General features: G+C 48.5%; 1 protein-coding gene across 1 annotated transcript in view; it reads left to right on the top strand.

Annotated features, from left to right (window-relative positions):
* Positions 1 to 8556, top strand: part of CDH15 (cadherin 15) — an 87838-nt gene extending 79282 nt beyond the window's left edge. The window contains exons 13-14 of the mRNA XM_077451053.1: positions 1750 to 1914; positions 5012 to 8556. Of these exons, the coding sequence (XP_077307179.1) occupies positions 1750 to 1914; positions 5012 to 5212 (366 nt within the window). The 3' untranslated portion in view covers positions 5213 to 8556. The remainder of the gene's footprint in view (positions 1 to 1749; positions 1915 to 5011) is intronic.
* Positions 8557 to 17553: the final 8997 nt, after the last annotated feature.

Genomic DNA, 17553 nt, shown 5'->3' with positions numbered 1-17553 from the left:
CAGTTCCAATAATATGACCGATCCAGTTCCAGTGATATGACCGATCCAGTTCCAATAATATGACCGATCCAGTTCCAATAATATGACCGATCCAGTTCCAATAATATGACCGATCCAGTTCCAGTGATATGACCAAACTAGTTCCAATGACATGACCGATCCAGTTCCAATGACATGACCGATCCAGTTCCAATGACATGACCAATCCAGTTCCAATGATATGACCGATCTAGTTCCAATGACATGACCGATCCAGTTCCAATGATATGACCGATCCAGTTCCAATGACATGACCGATCCAGTTCCAGTGATATGACTGGTCCAGTTCCAATAATATGACCAATCCAGTTCCAGTGATATGACCGATCTAGTTCCAATGACATGACCAATCCAGTTCCAGTGATATGACCGATCCAGTTCCAATGATATGACCGATCCAGTTCCAGTGATATGACGATCCAGTTCCAGTGATATGACCGATCCAGTTCCAATGACATGACCGATCCAGTTCCAGTGATATGACGATCCAGTTCCAGTGATATGACCGATCCAGTTCCAGTGATATGACCGATCCAGTTCCAGTGATGTGACCGATCCAGTTCCAGTGATATGACAGATCCAGTTCCAAGGATATGACCCATCCAGTTCCAGTGATATGACTGATCCAGTTCCAAGGATATGACCCATCCAGTTCCAATGACATGACCAATCCAGTTCCAATGATATGACCGATCTAGTTCCAATGACATGACCGATCCAGTTCCAATGATATGACCGATCCAGTTCCAATGACATGACCGATCCAGTTCCAATGACATGACCAATCCAGTTCCAATGATATGACCGATCTAGTTCCAATGACATGACCGATCCAGTTCCAATGATATGACCGATCCAGTTCCAATGACATGACCGATCCAGTTCCAGTGATATGACTGGTCCAGTTCCAATAATATGACCAATCCAGTTCCAGTGATATGACCGATCTAGTTCCAATGACATGACCGATCCAGTTCCAATGACATGACCAATCCAGTTCCAGTGATATGACCGATCCAGTTCCAATGATATGACCGATCCAGTTCCAGTGATATGACGATCCAGTTCCAGTGATATGACCGATCCAGTTCCAATGACATGACCGATCCAGTTCCAGTGATATGACGATCCAGTTCCAGTGATATGACCGATCCAGTTCCAGTGATATGACCGATCCAGTTCCAGTGATGTGACCGATCCAGTTCCAGTGATATGACAGATCCAGTTCCAAGGATATGACCCATCCAGTTCCAGTGATATGACTTATACAGCCCCTTTGGTGCATCCAGCACAGGTAGTAATGAAAACAGAGGGATGTTCTAGAACAATTATTGGGAATCTCATGTGTCATCCAGAACGTGGCCTGCCTCTCTGGCTGGTGGTCAGGCAGCAGGGTTCTTGATGACCAACTTGACTTTGCAAACCACCATTGTAATTTAATTTACCAAAACCATGTAGTGAAGGGCCGGCCTGATTGCATACAAATTGAAACTCATAAGGTTTGACCTCATATTATATGGTTTTGGTAAATCTGAAGGGGAAAATCTACCGATAATTGTATAGTGTGTATCCAGCTAAAGGTAAGGCCCACTCTACCTGGGGCAAGGTTGCCATCTATATTAAGGCTTTCCTTGTCTGATTCAGAAATGAGCGAATGGTTTTAACCTGAGAACCTTATTAGGAATAATACAATCTGTTGTGTATGAACAGGATGCCTATGATATGAATCGGCTCAGGAACCCCTCCATGCCCGTGCCGCCATCACCCCGTCTGAAGCCCCCCATCCGCAGAGATGCACCCTACAGCCAGACATTGCCTCGCTACCCGCGGAGACCATCCGACCGTCCTTCCGACATTGCAGACTTCATACATGATGTGAGTTTTTTCGAATATTATTATTTTTTCCCCTTTACTATAATAAAATAAAAAGAAGCAGAAGACGGGAAATTCAGAGGGGTAAAAACCGTCCCCAAAGACGACACATTTTATATCTAAAAACAAAATGTATTCTGTGCAAATCATAGAAAAGCCACAAAGCATTCAACGCCGAAGTGTTCAAAGTGTATATAATTTCTCCCAAGCATAACTCCTGCCATTCAACCTCATACATAACACACACACTCACCGGACACTTTATTAGGTCCTCCTTGCTAGTAGCGGGTTGGACCCCCTGTGGCCTTCATTCTTGGTGGCATAGATACAACAAGGTGCTTGAAACGTTCCTCAGGGATTTTCCTCCATAGTGACATCATAACATCACACAGTTGCTGCAGATTTGTCGGCTGCACATCCATGATGCCAATCTCCCATTCCACCACATCCCAAAGGTGCTCTATTGGATGAGATGTGATGAGTGTGGAGGCCATTGGAGGACAGGGACCTCATTGTCCAGTGGTGAGATGATTGTAGCTTTGTGACATGGTGCATTATCCTGCTGGGAGGAGCCATCAGAAGATGGGGACACCCCATCCCCCACACCATTACACCCCCACCACCAGCCTGAACCGGTGATACCCCACACCATTACACCCCCACCACCAGCCTGAACTGGTGATACCCCATCCCCCACACCATTACACCCCACCACCAGCCTGAACTGGTGATACCCCATCCCCCGCACCATTACACCCCCACCACCAGCCTGAACCAGTGATATCCCATCCCCCACACCATTACTACCCCATCCCCCAAACCATTATACCCCCACCACCAGCCTGAACCAGTGACATCCCATCCCCCACACCATTACACCCCCACCACCAGCCCGAACCGGTGATACCCCATCCCCCCCACCATTACACCCCCACCACCAGCCTGATCCGGTGATATCCCATCCCCCACACCATTATACCCCCAACACCAGCCTGAACCAGAGATACCCCATCCCCCACACCATTACACCCCCAACACCAGCCTGAACTGGTGATACCCCATCCCCCATACCATTACACCCCCACCACCAGCCTGAACCGGTGATACACCATCCCCCACACCATTACACCCCCACCACCAGCCTGAACTGGTGATACCCCATCCCCCACACCATTACACCCCCACCACCAGCCTGAACTGGTGATAGCCCATCCCCCACACCATTACACTCCCACCACCAGCCTGATCCGGTGATACCCCATCCCCCACACCATTACACCCCCACCACCAGCCTGAACTGGTGATACCCCATCCCCCACACCATTACACCCCCACCACCAGCCTGAACCAGAGATACCCCATCCCCCACACCATTACACCCCCACCACCAGCCTGATCCGGTGATACCCCATCCCCCACACCATTACACCCCCACCACCAGCCTGAACCAGAGATACCCCATCCCCCACACCATTACACCCCCACCACCAGCCTGAACCAGAGATCCCCCATCCCCCACACCATTACACCCCCACCACCAGCCTGAACCAGAGATATCCCATCCCCCACACCATTACACCCCCACCACCAGCCTGAACCGGTGATATCCCATCCCCCACACCATTACACCCCCACCACCAGCCTGAACCGGTGATACCCCATCCCCCACACCATTACACCCGCACCAGTCCGGGACAATTCAATCGTGTGTGGGCTCCATCTGATCTTTGCTTGCCAAAAATCCGGCGGACTTTAGAAATAGAACATGTTTTACATTTTCCCATCGGAACGAGAAATCTGTTCGGGTGTATGCTGGCCCGACGGACAAAAACCAATGCTAGGGCAGCTATTGGCTACTGGCTATGAACTTCCTTATTCTAGTCCGGTCGTACGTCATCATCAACGTTTGAATCCATTGGACTTTGGTGTGATTGTGTGTGGCCAAGTCCGTTCATTCGGAAAGACCGTCGGACCTAGTCCCTCGAAAAGTCTGGTCGTGTGTACGCGGCATTCGTTTTCCCCACACATAGCGTTTTGCTTTTAGGCCATAAAGTAGAATTCTGGTCTCCTCTGACCAGATCACCTTCTTCCACATGTTTGCTGCCCCCTCCCCCACATGGCTTCTCACAAACTACAAACAGGACTTCTTATGACTTTCTTTCTCCAATGTCTTTCTTCTTGTCACTCTTCCATAAAGGGCAGATTTGTGGAGAGACGACTAATAGTTGTCCTGTGGACAGATTCTCCCCCCTGAGCTGTGGATCTCTGCAGCTCCTCCAGAGTTACCATGGACCTCTTGGCTCTTCTCTGATGAATGCTCTCCTTGCCCGGCCCGGTCAGTTTAGGTGGACGGCCGTGTCTTGGTAGGGTTGTGGTTGTGCCCATACTCTTTCCATTTTCCGATGATGGATTGAACAGAGCTCTGTGAGATGGTCAAAGCTTGGGAGATTTCTTTATAACCCAACCCTGCTTTATACTTCTCCACAACTTCCTCCCTGACCTGTCTGGTGTGTTCCTTGGCCTTCATGATGCTGTTTGTTCACTAAGGTTCTCTAACAAACTTCTGAGGGCTTCACAGAACAGCTGTGTGTATGCTGAAATGAAATGACACACAGGTGGACTCTATTTACTAATTAGGTGACTGAAGGCAATTGGTTCCTCTAGATTGTAGTTAGGGGTATCAGAGTAAAGGGGGCGCCATACAAATGCCCCCCCCCCCCCCCACACACACACACACACACGCGCTTTTCACATATTTATTTGTATCATTTTCCTTCCACTTCACAATTATGTGACACTTTGTGTTGGTCCATCACATAAAATCCCAATAAAATACATTTATGTTTTTGGCTGTAACATGACAAGATGTGGGGAATGTCAAGGGGTATGAATACTTTTTCAAGGCTCTGTACAATGTGTTGTCTTTGGGGAAGTTTTTTCACCTCTGAAAGTCGCATCTTCTGCTTCTTATTTTTGGATTGTACCAACAGCGATGTGATGCGGTTTTGCGTGTATTGGCCAACGCCGAATATTTTTTTTATGTACCTTTTACCCGACTAGCTGGTTTACAATAAAGCGCGTCTCCTCCATCTTCTTCCAGGGTTTGCGGGCCGCGGATTCCGATCCCAGCGTCCCGCCGTACGACACGGCCTTGATTTACGATTACGAGGGGGAGGGTTCCGTGGCCGGCACTCTCAGCTCCATCCTATCTAGCGAGGGGGACCCCAACCAGGATTACGACTATTTGGAGGACTGGGGTCCGCGCTTCCGCCGCCTGGCCGACCTGTATGGACACGAGTGACCGCGCCCCAAACTCTCCGCCACGGACTCTACCGCAAGACTTTCCTTCTTCGTGGGAACTTTGAAGCTGGAAGGCGCAGCTGAAGTTCATCTCTCGGGGGGGAACCAATCATTGACAGGCTTTGCAGAAGACCTCACTGAAGGGATGTGAAGTGTATATATTTATGACGGGACAGTGTTGACCTCTTTTTTGTACAGTTGAGACGTTCTTGGCATGATCAGAAAGAAATGACTGCGCCCGTCTCTTTGACTAATTGGTTTGGTAAAAGAAATGTTTACAATAGTAAAAAGGACAAAGGGTTGTTTTTTTTTTTTTTCGAATTTTTTTTGTATAAGTTAATACGACTATAAAAAAAAAAAAAAAAAAGTGGGAACAGGGACCATCTTGTGACAACAAGACAATCAAAAATGGGTGATGGCCATTGGCGCTCCAATGTTTTTTGTTTTTTTTATGGTGGCCGCATTACATTTTGGCCACATTTAGAGTTGTGAACCCATCCAAAAAAATGAAGGGTGCCGGTCAAGGCTCCGGTCAGTCCTTATCCGCTATCAGGAGTGCAGGCAGGGAAGGAGCTCGCCTCGGATCGATGAATGCGAGCGAGGAAATGGAGATGGTCCTGAATGCCGCACGTCACGCGAAACCATGTAAGGGTAGTAAGAGCAGCCTCAGGCCAGGCCGTGCACCCTCTGACGTGTTTCGCCCCACCCATTGGGCTTAGTCGTGGAGGTCCATGACTAAGCCCAATGGGTTGGGTGAAACACGTCAGTTGTGAAGGTCCATGACTAAGCCCAATGGGTGGAGTGAAACACGTCAGTTGTGGAGGTCCATGACTAAGCCCAATGGGTGGAGTGAAGCACGTCAGCTGTGGAGGTCCATGACTAAGCCCAATGGGTGGAGTGAAACACGTCAGTTGTGGAGGTCAATGACTAATCCCAATGGGTGGAGTGAAGCACGTCAGTTGTGGAGGTCCATGACTAAGCCCAATGGGTGGAGTGAAACACGTCAGTTGTGGAGGTCCATGACTAAGCCCAATGGCTGGGGTGAGACACACGTCAGTCATGGAGGTCCATGACTAAGCCCAATGGGTGGGGCGAAACACATCAGTCGTGGAGGTCCATGACTAAGCCCAATGGGTGGAGTGAAACATGTCAGTTGTGGAGGTCCATGACTAAGCCCAGTGGGTGGAGTGAAGCACGTCAGTTGTGGAGGTCCATGACTAAGCCCAATGGGTGGAGTGAAACACGTCAGTTGTGGAGGTCCATGACTAAGCCCAATGGCTGGGGTGAGACACATGTCAGTCATGGAGGTCCATGACTAAGCCCAATGGGTGGGGCGAAACACATCAGTCGTGGAGGTCCATGACTAAGCCCAATGGGTGGAGTGAAACATGTCAATTGTGGAGGTCAATGACTAAGCCCAATGGGTGGAGTGAAGCACGTCAGTTGTAGAGGTCCATGACTAGGCCAAATGGGTGGGGTGAAACATGTCAGTCGTGGAGGTCCATGACTAAGCCCAATGGGTGGAGTGAAACACGTCAGTTATGGAGGCCAATGACTAAGCCCAATGGGTGGAGTGAAGCACGTCAGTCGTGGAGGTCCATGACTAAGCCCAATGGGTGGGGTGAAACACGTCAGTCATGGAGGTCCATGACTAAGCCCAATGGGTGGGGCGAAACACATCAGTCGTGGAGGTCCACGACTAAGCCCAATGGGTGGAGTGAAACATGTCAATTGTGGAGGTCAATGACTAAGCCCAATGGGTGGAGTGAAGCACGTCAGTTGTAGAGGTCCATGACTATGCCAAATGGGTGGGGTGAAACACGTCAGTCGTGGAGGTCCATGACTAAGCCCAATGGGTGGAGTGAAACACGTCAGTCGTGGAGGTCAATGACTAAGCCCAATGGGTGGAGTGAAGCACGTCAGTTGTGGAGGTCCATGATTAAGCCCAATGGGTCCAGTAAAACACGTCAGTTGTGGAGGTCCATGACTAAGCCCAATGGGTGGGGCAAAACACGTCAGAGAGGGCATGGCCTGGATGTAGTCTAGGCTGAGCTGCTCTTGCTATCCATACAGGGCTTTACGTGATGTGCGGCAATCGGGACCGTCTCCTTTTCCTAACTTGCACATTAAGAGTTGGTTACTGTTCTTGTGCACCTCGTGTTGCATATGACTAACTGGGGACTCACAAATGAGACTCTGGACCAGGCCATGGGGTCTCAACTTGAATGGAAATTTATAAAGGAAGGCACGTGGCGCTACAGTGCAGACCAGAAGCGGTTTGTGATCTGCTGAAACAAATTTCCTTTCTGCACTTCCCTACTGCTTTTGGAAAAATAGAACGCTGTATAGCCTCACTCCAAAAAAGTTCACCTTTATTTAAAAATGAATATCAAAGCATCACAGGCCAATACAGACTAACTGCACAGCCACCGACGCGTTTCACACCAGATATGGTGCTTTTCTTTTAAAATTACTTGTTCAGATATTTCAGATCCAGGACATAAGTTGCAGTTGGAGCGGCACCGCATCCTAGCGGGACTGACTTTGTCTTGATCAGTGGTGAAAAAAAAAAGGGGCATCCAAGAGGAGCTGGGACTTTGATATGAGTTTAAACCATGTAGTGAGAGGGTAAAAAAGATTTGAAGAGCCCACTGGCTCAGGTTAGGCTGCTTACAACAGACAAGGCCTACCCTCCAATGGGGGTACTCCAGATGTGCATATAGAGAAGGAGTGCCAGACCAAAAAAGATACAAGAGTCCAAATTCATTTATTGATTTTGTGTTAAGACAGCCAACGTGTTTCAGGGGTCAAAAGAACTCCTCCTTCATCAGGGCTACAACAAAAATGTTTTGTTGTAGCCCTGCTGAAGGGGGGAGGTCCTTTGACCCCCCCCCCACCGCAAACGCATTGGCTGTCCCAACACAATATCAATAACTGTATTTGGGTCTGGTGCCCCTTCCATATGCAGTACGTCTATCAGTGGCCAGACAGGCAGTGCCTTGTGGATCTATGATGGATTAGTCAGGGGAGGTGAGGCTGGGTGATGACCACAATCTCCAGCTTGTAGCAGATGGATCCAGACGTTATGGTTGTGATTAAGGATGGGCAAAACACAGAAAGTAAAAGAGTAAGGAAGAGTAAGAATAATGCAGAAGTTACATGAAGGAATGCTGGATGGAAATACTTCTGACAGTATGTGGTAAAAAAAATAAAATAGAGGACATGGAGGATCAGGTTTGGTGCAGCATAATTGTGTCCTGCAAGTATCTCAGTGGTTCTCACACGAGGAACTGCTTGATAGCTCTAGATTGTTTAATATAATAAAAAAATAATAATTTTGTGTCATTCTTTTTGTCTCATGTCTCCTATTTGCCCTCACAGTGGTAATAGTGCCTTGGGTTATCTTCATCTCCGCTCCAGTTTCTTGTTAGGAAGCGCTATGCCATGCTCCCTGGTGTAGTACACAGACTCTTGACGGGTCCCACCAGTGCCGGGACAAGGTCATCTAGAGCCCAGGGCAAACATGCCAAACTGTGCCCCCCCCAATATGTATGAGCATTATATGTCAGCAAAATCCCCCCCCCCCCCGAAAAAAGAATTGGGAACTAATTTGCATGATTATCACCTAAACATAAATCCCCCCTCCTCTCAGTGAAAATGGCCCCCCTGCTGAAATCCCCCCCCCCCCAGTATAAATATTTGCCCCCTTCATTCCTCCATATCCACCCCTCCCCCATAAAATCCCCCCTCCTAGGACAAATCCTCCGCCCCTCAAATTTCCAATCCGGGTACACATTCTCTCCTTCTGCACTCCAAATCCCCATCCTAACACAAACGCCCCCAATCATCCCTACTAGCACAAATCCCCCCCCCCAAAAAAAATCCCTATTCCTCTTCTCCCACACCCCCCCCCCTTCTTTGGAACACAAATCCCCCTGAATCACATCTCCTAGAACCCCTTCCTCAAATTTCACCTCCTAGAACAATAATTTTCCCCAGCTGCCCCCCCCCCCTAAACTCCTTCTCCTAACACAAATCCTCTCACCCTCAATCTCTTTGCGGTGCCCACCCACACCACACATGATACCACTGTGCCCAAGGCAACCGGCCCTCCTGCCCACCCCTGGGTCCAACTGTTTGTCCCAAGTTCTATTTCAGAATGGGTGCAAGCAGCATTTTCCCAGTCTCTCAACAGAATAACCAGGCAGTGAGTGTCTTTTTGAATTTTAATGTTGGTTGGGGTTGTAGGGTGAGCCTCGGGATACTCCAAATTTAGTGCAAACTAAAACAGAGGACACACACTCTGGTAGTAGCTAAACCCCCGTTCAGGATGAACCTCTCGTGGTAAGAGGTAGTGGACCTACAGATTAAGAGGCTCCCACTTTGGAAGCAGTCCAAAGCCAGCACTCCGGAACGGTCTCTCTAGGACAGGGGTGTCAAACTCAATTTCATTGCGGGCTGCCTCCGCTTTATGGTTGCCCTCAAAGGGTCGGTTGTATCTGTAAGACTAGATGTCCAGAGCACCCCCCTTACATAAGAAGTCAAGAGTCCCCCAACCCCACATCTCGGTGCACCCACCTTATCTTGTGCTGCGGCTGGGAGTGGAGCTGGGAAGCAGAAAGTGCAGAGTCTGGAGGAGGAACAGAGGAGGGCTGGAGTGAGCTGAATGCTATACCCATGGAGACGAGGGGGTTCTGCGGCTGCAGAGAGGTGCAGGATCTGTAGGAAGATTTCTGTCCTCCTTTATGCTGCTGAGACAGACTTCTCAGCGTCTGCACTAAGAAGTGCAGGATCTGACAGAGGAGTTCTGTCCTCTCTGTTGCCGACTTCAGAGACAAGGGGAGTTCCGCAGCTGCAGGAGAGGTGCGAGGGCCACATGAAATGGCTTGGAAGGCCAGATTCGGCCTACGGGCCTTGTGAGACATGTGATCTAGGATCTCTCTCTCTCTAAGGCCTTGATTCACTGTGTCCCTGTGTACATGGCTGCCTCCTTCCAGTACCAGCCAGACTCTGTACCGTGAGCCTCCAAGACAGATCCTCAGCAGACTTTCTCCCCACTGTTCTCAGAAGCTTTAGAAGTAGGTCGCCCAGCTCTCCCTGAGCTAGGACCTCATTGAAACTGCAGTCTTCAGCTTATCTGCCCAGAAGGGCAGCAACCCCTCGGGGTGGGTCCAGTGGCAGCTGGTGCTGGAGGATTTTGGGGGGCAGGCCCCTCCAGGTCCGAACTCGCCCTATGGCGGAGCTCCCCGGGACTGCCTGATGCTGCAGCTTCTGTCTTCACCCTGTCTTCTTTCTGTTTGGGCGGGTAGCCGCTTTGAGCGCAGGGTGGGGAGGGCTCAAGGCGCTGAACAATATAAAATTAGCTAATTGGGGCCTCGGGATGTGACCACATCCTGTGCCCGTGAGGGGGTGGCGGGCCTGGTAGAAACCTGCTGGTCTGGTGCCCAGCCACACAGATGGTGCGAGATGGGGGAAGGGCAGCTGCGCCCCTTGTAAACCGGCTACCACTGGCTGAGTCTTCTCCACCAGGACAAGGACCCCATTGTTCCAGGCCCCAGGCTATTTATACACACCTCAGCCCCCTGCTGGAGGCTGCCTCTTCTAACCCACTGCATTCCACAACCTACTAAAAGACAGGGGGAGGGGGAAGAAGTTTAGTCTACACACCGCGCCCAACCCCAGACAGCACTTATGCCGCGTACACGCGGTCGGAATTTCGGCCAGCTCGCAGAGCTTTTCGTCAGAAAATGCGACCGTGCGTATGCTCCATCGGACTTTTGCTGGCCGAATTTCCGCCAGCAAAAGATTGAGAGCATGTTCTCAATTTTTCCAACAGAAAAAGTTTCTATTGGAAATTCCGATCGTGTGTATGCAATTCCGATGCGCAAAAACTCACACATGCTCAGATTCAACTACGAGACGGAAGCTATTGGCTACCGGCTATTGAACTTCCTTTTTACTAGTCCTTTCGTACGTGTTGTACATCACCGCGTTCTTGGCAGTCGGAATTTGCTGTGACCGTGTGTATGCAAGACAGCTTGAGCGAAATCCCATCGGGGAAAACCCCGACCAAAATTCCGGGTGTACGCGGCATTAGAAGCTTTAAAAGGTAAGTATGAGACTTGGTGCCAATGTTAACTGTCTTAATTTTATTAAAATGACCCGGGATGCCACCATTTTTTTCTACATTCTTCATAATTCTCCTGTGTGGATTCTCGGTTAAAAAAAAAAAAATTTAAAAAATATATATTATCACGGCCTCAGCACCAAAGGAAAAAAAAGCATTTTTTTTTTAATTTTATATAGTATTTTATTGAATAATTTAAGATTTGAAATAAAAACAATTTTACATAGTAAATTCCCAAACAGTTATAAACACCCATAGTGACCTGATTATAGTCATGGCTACTTTCTATCTTATTCACAATGCTACATTTTTTTTAAATTATTATTATTGTTGCCATTTACCTTTCCATGTAGCTTTTATTTCTACCTCTGTGAGGCGCACTGCCCAACCCAGACTTCTGTCCTCCTCCTCTATTCCTGTGCGCCATTTCTCCAGATCTGGGTCTGAAGTCCACTTTTGTAAATATACTCTTATTCCATATACTGCAGTAACCCATAGCAACCAAAGTCCGTTCAGAGTAGATTTTGATAAGTTCGTATGGGATTCCATACTTAAACCTTTATTAAAGGGCCAGTCCACCCAAAACGGACGTCGGAGAGTTAAATCACGCAACAGTTTCTATTAGGCTAGGCTTATTTAAAAAAAAAAAAAGTGAACCTTTACAATCACTGATGGGTTTAACTTCCTTTATAGTTCCCCGCAAAGTAAAAGCATAATGGGCTAGTATGCATCACATATTAGCACATTATGTGCCACTTACCTGCAAACGAAGGCAGCGCTGCCCCCCCACTGGAGGCCACATCCATCTTTGCCCCTCTTCCTTCCGGGGGGGGCAGCTGACTCCGGCTCTGTGACTGAACGGAGTTGCGTGATGTCACTCCCACGCATGCGTGCCGGTCTCGGCACTCTCTAGGGAATACATTTCTTCACAGCGCATGCGCCGATGACATCATTGGCACACTACAAAGGTAAATATCTCCTGAACGGCGCACGTTTAGGAGATATTTACTGTAGCTATAGGTTAGCCTTGTTATAGGCTTACCTATTAGGTACAACTTCCACATAGGGGGTTTATAACCACTTTAAACAGGAGGCATCAGAAAAGGTGGTTGGAAAAAAAAAATCAAAAAGTGTCCGATCGACAAAAACCATTAGGAATTACGGGAAGGAGATCTTAATGTGATGTTCAAGGAGCCGCCATGGTTTCTCAGTCCATCAGACTCCACCTATAACTACATATTACTTCTGGTGAACTGATCCTTTAGGATGGTTAGGACCCGTCCTGGGCTTTCGTAATGAGAGAGGTTAGCCGGGCTAGTGGGCCAAACTTTTAAAAATACAGTTTTAGTTTAAACCTGTGATCAAAAGTACTAAAGTGGGTGGTTATGTAGGTAGATAGGTGGGTGGGTGGGGGGGGGGGGGTGGTTCCTCCTAAATCCCCCTTCCAGGGGTCAAAGTCCTGGGGGGGAAAAAAAGTGTGGGAACTCCCACCCAAGATCCACTCCTCCATCAAAAAAAAAAAAAAAAAAAAAAACATAGGACATCAGGGCACATGGCACATCGGGGGAAAATTATGGAACATTATGGCACAAAAAGGCACATAGCACATAAGGGCACATCGGGGCATGGGGCAAATCAGACCACATGGCACATTGGGACACATTAGGGCACATTATGAGGCACATAGCACATCAGGGCACATAAGGGCACGGGGCAGATCAGGCCACATGGCACATCAGGGCACATAGCACATCAGGGCACATAGCACATCAGGGCACATAGCACATCAGGGCACATCAGGCCACATGGCACATCGGGGGAAAATGATGGCACATTAGGGCACATTATGGCACAAAAAGGCACATAGCACATAAGGGCACATCGGTGCACATGGCACATCAGGGCATGGGGCAAATCAGGCCACATGGCACATCGGGGCACATTATGGCACATCAGGGCACATTATGAGGCACATAGCACATAAGGGCACGGGGCAGATCAGGCCACATGGCACATCAGGGCACATAGCACATCAGGGCTCGGGGCACATAGCACATAAGGGCACATCAGGCCACATGGCACATCAGGGAAAAATGATGGCACATTAGGGCACAAAAAGGCACATCAGGGCATGGGGCAAATCAGGCCACATGGCACATCAGGGCATGGGGCACATCAGGTCACATGGCACATCAGGGCATGGGGCACATCAGGTCACATGGCACATCAGGTCACATGGCACATCAGGGCATGGGGCACATCAGGTCACATGGCACATAAGGGCACGGGGCACATCAGGTCACATGGCACATCAGGGCACATGGCACATCAGGGCATGGGGCACATCATGCGGAGGAGTGGTAAACACACCGCTCCTTCACCACTCCAAAGAAGCTGCTGGCAGGACTTTTCCATGACATCCTGCCAGCGCACCGCTGCAGTGTGAAAGCCCCGAGGACAATGGTGCAGCTTTTTTTGGGCGGACTGCAGGCACTATTTCTAACGCTATAGTGCCTGCAAAACACCCTGGTGTGAAAGGGGTGTAAGGGTGAGTAGAAGGCCTGATTCACACTTGTGCAGGTTGCACTTTGCTCTTTGCAGGTGCATTTTTTTTAATACACATCTTTAATCTAAGCACAAGAAGTAGAAGCAAACGGGGTCACTTCTCCAGCGCTCAAGATAAAAAAATATATAAAACGAAGCAGCTGCTGTAATCAGATAAAAGAACATGAAGGAGAAAGCAAAAAAAGTTCCAAACAAATCGCTTCTCTCCAGGTTAAGAACCGATTTTTTGAAACTTTTTTACTTTCTCCGTAATGACGCATCTTCAAACGATTGAAGTCTATGGAACCAAAAAACAGAAAATATAAATCCCCGGCCCTTTCCATAAAATGCATAGATATGAACTACATCCATAGGAAACCATGAAACTGTGTTGCATGGACTGTAGTGCGTTTCTGAAAAACGCATAAAAAAAAAAAAAAAATGTATACAGTAGGTGGGAACCCGGCCTTACTGCTTGTTGAGCCATCCAGTTCTGCAAGTAAAATGCAGCTAGAATTATTGAGCCTCTAAACAGGGACATATCAATACTATATAAAAAAAGGTGCTTAAAGCGGGAGTCCGCCGGGACTCCGCGTTTTTTTTTTTTTTTTAAGTCAGCAGCTACAAATACTGCAGCTGCTGACTTTAAAAATAGTGACACTTACCTGTCCAGCGCGCCCGCGATGTCGGCCCCCGAAGCCGATCTCTAGATCGACACTCGAGTGCTGCCGCCGCCATCTTGGGTATGGGAATCAGGAAATGGAGCCTTTCGGCTTAATTTCCCGGTTCCCTACTGCGCATGCGAGAGCCGCGCTGCGCAATGAGGACGGTCCCCGCTGCCTCTGGGATCTGTGTGTTTCCCAGCAGGCAGCGGGGCACTTGCGGAAAGGGGCGTAAGTTACGCCCCTTTCCGCAGAGAGCTAGCCTGGAAGTGGGTGCAGTTACCTGGATTATCCAGGTAAATGCACCCCCCTCCCCCCTGAAAGGTGCCGATTGTGGCGCCGGAGGGGGGGAGGGTTCCGATGAGCGGAAGGTCCACTTTAGGGTGGACCTCCGCATTAAAGTTGTTCTAAAGTCCCTTTCACACTGTTGCGACTTGAAAGTCGCATGATTTTGCCACTATTTCAGAGAAGGCCTGTGTAAATTTGAGGTCTATGGACCTCAACTCGCATCAAAGTCAGACCAAAGTAGTACAGGGACTACTTTCAAGTCGCACAGATAGGAATAGTCATCATTGGGAATCTTTGGGTACGACTTCTGCGACTTTGGACAACAGATTCGCATGACAAGTGTTACCTTAAAGGCTCCATTCACACCTAGGCGTTCCAGAGCTGGGGGCGGAATCACCACAATTCTGCCCGCGGTCCAGAATCACTGCAGGATTCGCTTGCGACCCCCGTTACTTACAATAGCACCCCAATCGTGGCACAAATTTTGCCAGAACGTCTTTTGGGTGACAGGCGTCCCGTGATTCTGTTTGCGTGATTTTGCGGGGGTCGATAATCGTGCTGCGATTGGGGTGCCATTGAAAGCAACGGGGGATCGCACGTCCCGCATTTTGTGGCGATTCGGGGGTCGCAGGCAGAATTGTGGCAATTCCGCCCGCGATCTGCAGTGCCTAGGTGTGAATGGAGCCCCTAATACATTCTCTGCATTAAAGTGGAGTGCCCCTTAAAAAAAAAAAAATAAATTTTAAGTCAGCAGCTACAAATACTGCAGCTGCTGACTTTGAATAAATCGGACACTTACCTGTCCCGGGGTCCAGCGAAGTGGGGGAACGAAGCTGTGATAAGCCGTGCGCCGTGATACGCCGTGCAGTCACCTGGGACCTGTCACGTGTCCCAGATAACGGACTGCGCTGAGGGGAAGTGACGTCAGGTGCCCGGACACTGCAGGAGGCAGACTACGAGGGACCCCCTAGCAACAGGCATTTAGAGGGGAGTTAAAAAAAATTTTTTCCCAATTTTTTTTTGGGAAGACACCACTTTAAGGTAAAAAATCTTCTGTATGAGGATCCCCTTTAATCAGCATTGCATAGCACTGAGATAACTATATCGCGGTAGATCTTGGGTGAGTTTTGTATTGTATTGTATCATTTGGTTTAAGTTTAACCAGTTAAAGACCTTTTTCCTGACACTTAGAGCGAAGTTCCACCCAAAAATGGAACTTCCGCTTTAAAGGGAAGGTGACCCCCTGACATGCCACATTTAGCATGTCATTTGGGGGGGGGCAGGTACCTTCTTTTTGGAGGGGTCCAACTCCCACTTCCTCCTGGCACATCTGAGAGGAGATCACCTCTCCCCCCTCCCTCTCGGCAATCATCTGTGACACGTCACAGGTCCCGAATGATTGCCCGGCCATTCACGGCTCACGCATGCGCAGTGGGTGCCTGGCTGTATAGCCACAGCCGGGCACCCACACGTACAATGCCGGTGTCCTATCATATACAGTCCCCCAGCGGATAGTGTCCGCTGTGTACTGCGCATGCGCAGTACACAGCACACAGAGATTCCAAAAATAGCCGAAGATAAACGGCGCCTGCGCCGTGAGTCCAGGTTCCATCCCCACCATCCAAGTGGACACAGAGTTGAAATATAAAAGAGCCGAGCCTGAAGTGTGGCAAGCGAAGCTCACCCGCGAGGGGCCCTCTAATTTTCCCAGCCCTATGTCCGCTTGGATAGTGGGGCTACCACCTCCACTCACGGCGCAGGCGCCGTTCATCTTTCGGAGATTTTCCGAAGCTTTTTCTGCTCCGTACTGCGCATGCGCAGTATGGGGCGGACACTATATGATGGCCGGACTGAATATGCCAGAACACCGGCACCGCAGAGAGGAGGGAGAGACTTGTTTCATTTGCGCGCATCGCTGGACTCCAGGACAGGTAAGTGTCCGATTATTAAAAGTCAGCAAGCTGCAGTATTTGTAGCTGCCGACTTTTAATTTAATTTTATTTTTTTAAGCAGAACTCCGCTTTAATGCTTACAAACTTAAAATCAGTATTGCTAGAAAATTACTTAGAACCCCCAAATTATATATATATATATATTTTTTTTTTTGCAATATTTAAAAAAATGGCAGTTGTTGCAATATTTTATGTCACACTGTATTTGCGCAGTTGTCTTTCAAATGCAATTTAAAAAAAACAAAATACACTTCAATGGATTAAAAAAAAAAAAAAAAAAAAAAACACAAGAAAAAAAAAAAAAGTTAGCCCATTTTTTTTTTTTGTATAATATGAAAGATGATGTTACAGTGTGAGAATCGTGATCTCTATTCTAAGCAAAAATAATTGTGATTCTCCCTATGCCGCGCACACACACGATCCGGACTTTCCGTCAGAAAAAGTCCAACGGAATCATTTCATCAGATATTCCGATCGGGTGTGGGGCTTCATCTGACTTTTTTTTTTTTCAAAAATTCTGATGGACCTAAAAATAGAATGTTTTAAATCTTTGCGATTGAATCAATTCCTATCGGGAAAACCGTTAGTCTGTGTGCTGTTTAGACGGACCAAAAACGGACACAAGGGCAGCTATTGGCTGTTGAACTTCCTTTTTCTAGTCCCGTCATACGTCACCGCGTTCTAAATGAACGGGACTTTGGTGTGATCGTGTGTAGGCAAGTCAGTTTCATCAGAACTCCGTTGGGAAGACCATCAGAGTTTATTCTAC

Source organism: Lithobates pipiens, unplaced genomic scaffold (assembly GCF_037356315.1).
Source record: "Lithobates pipiens isolate NorthernLeopardFrog02 unplaced genomic scaffold, aLitPip1_a1.2 Scaffold_10, whole genome shotgun sequence".
Classification (NCBI taxonomy): Eukaryota; Metazoa; Chordata; class Amphibia; order Anura; family Ranidae; genus Lithobates; species Lithobates pipiens.
Note: the sequence above shows the minus strand (reverse complement) of the source record. Positions and strands in the feature narration are given on the sequence as shown.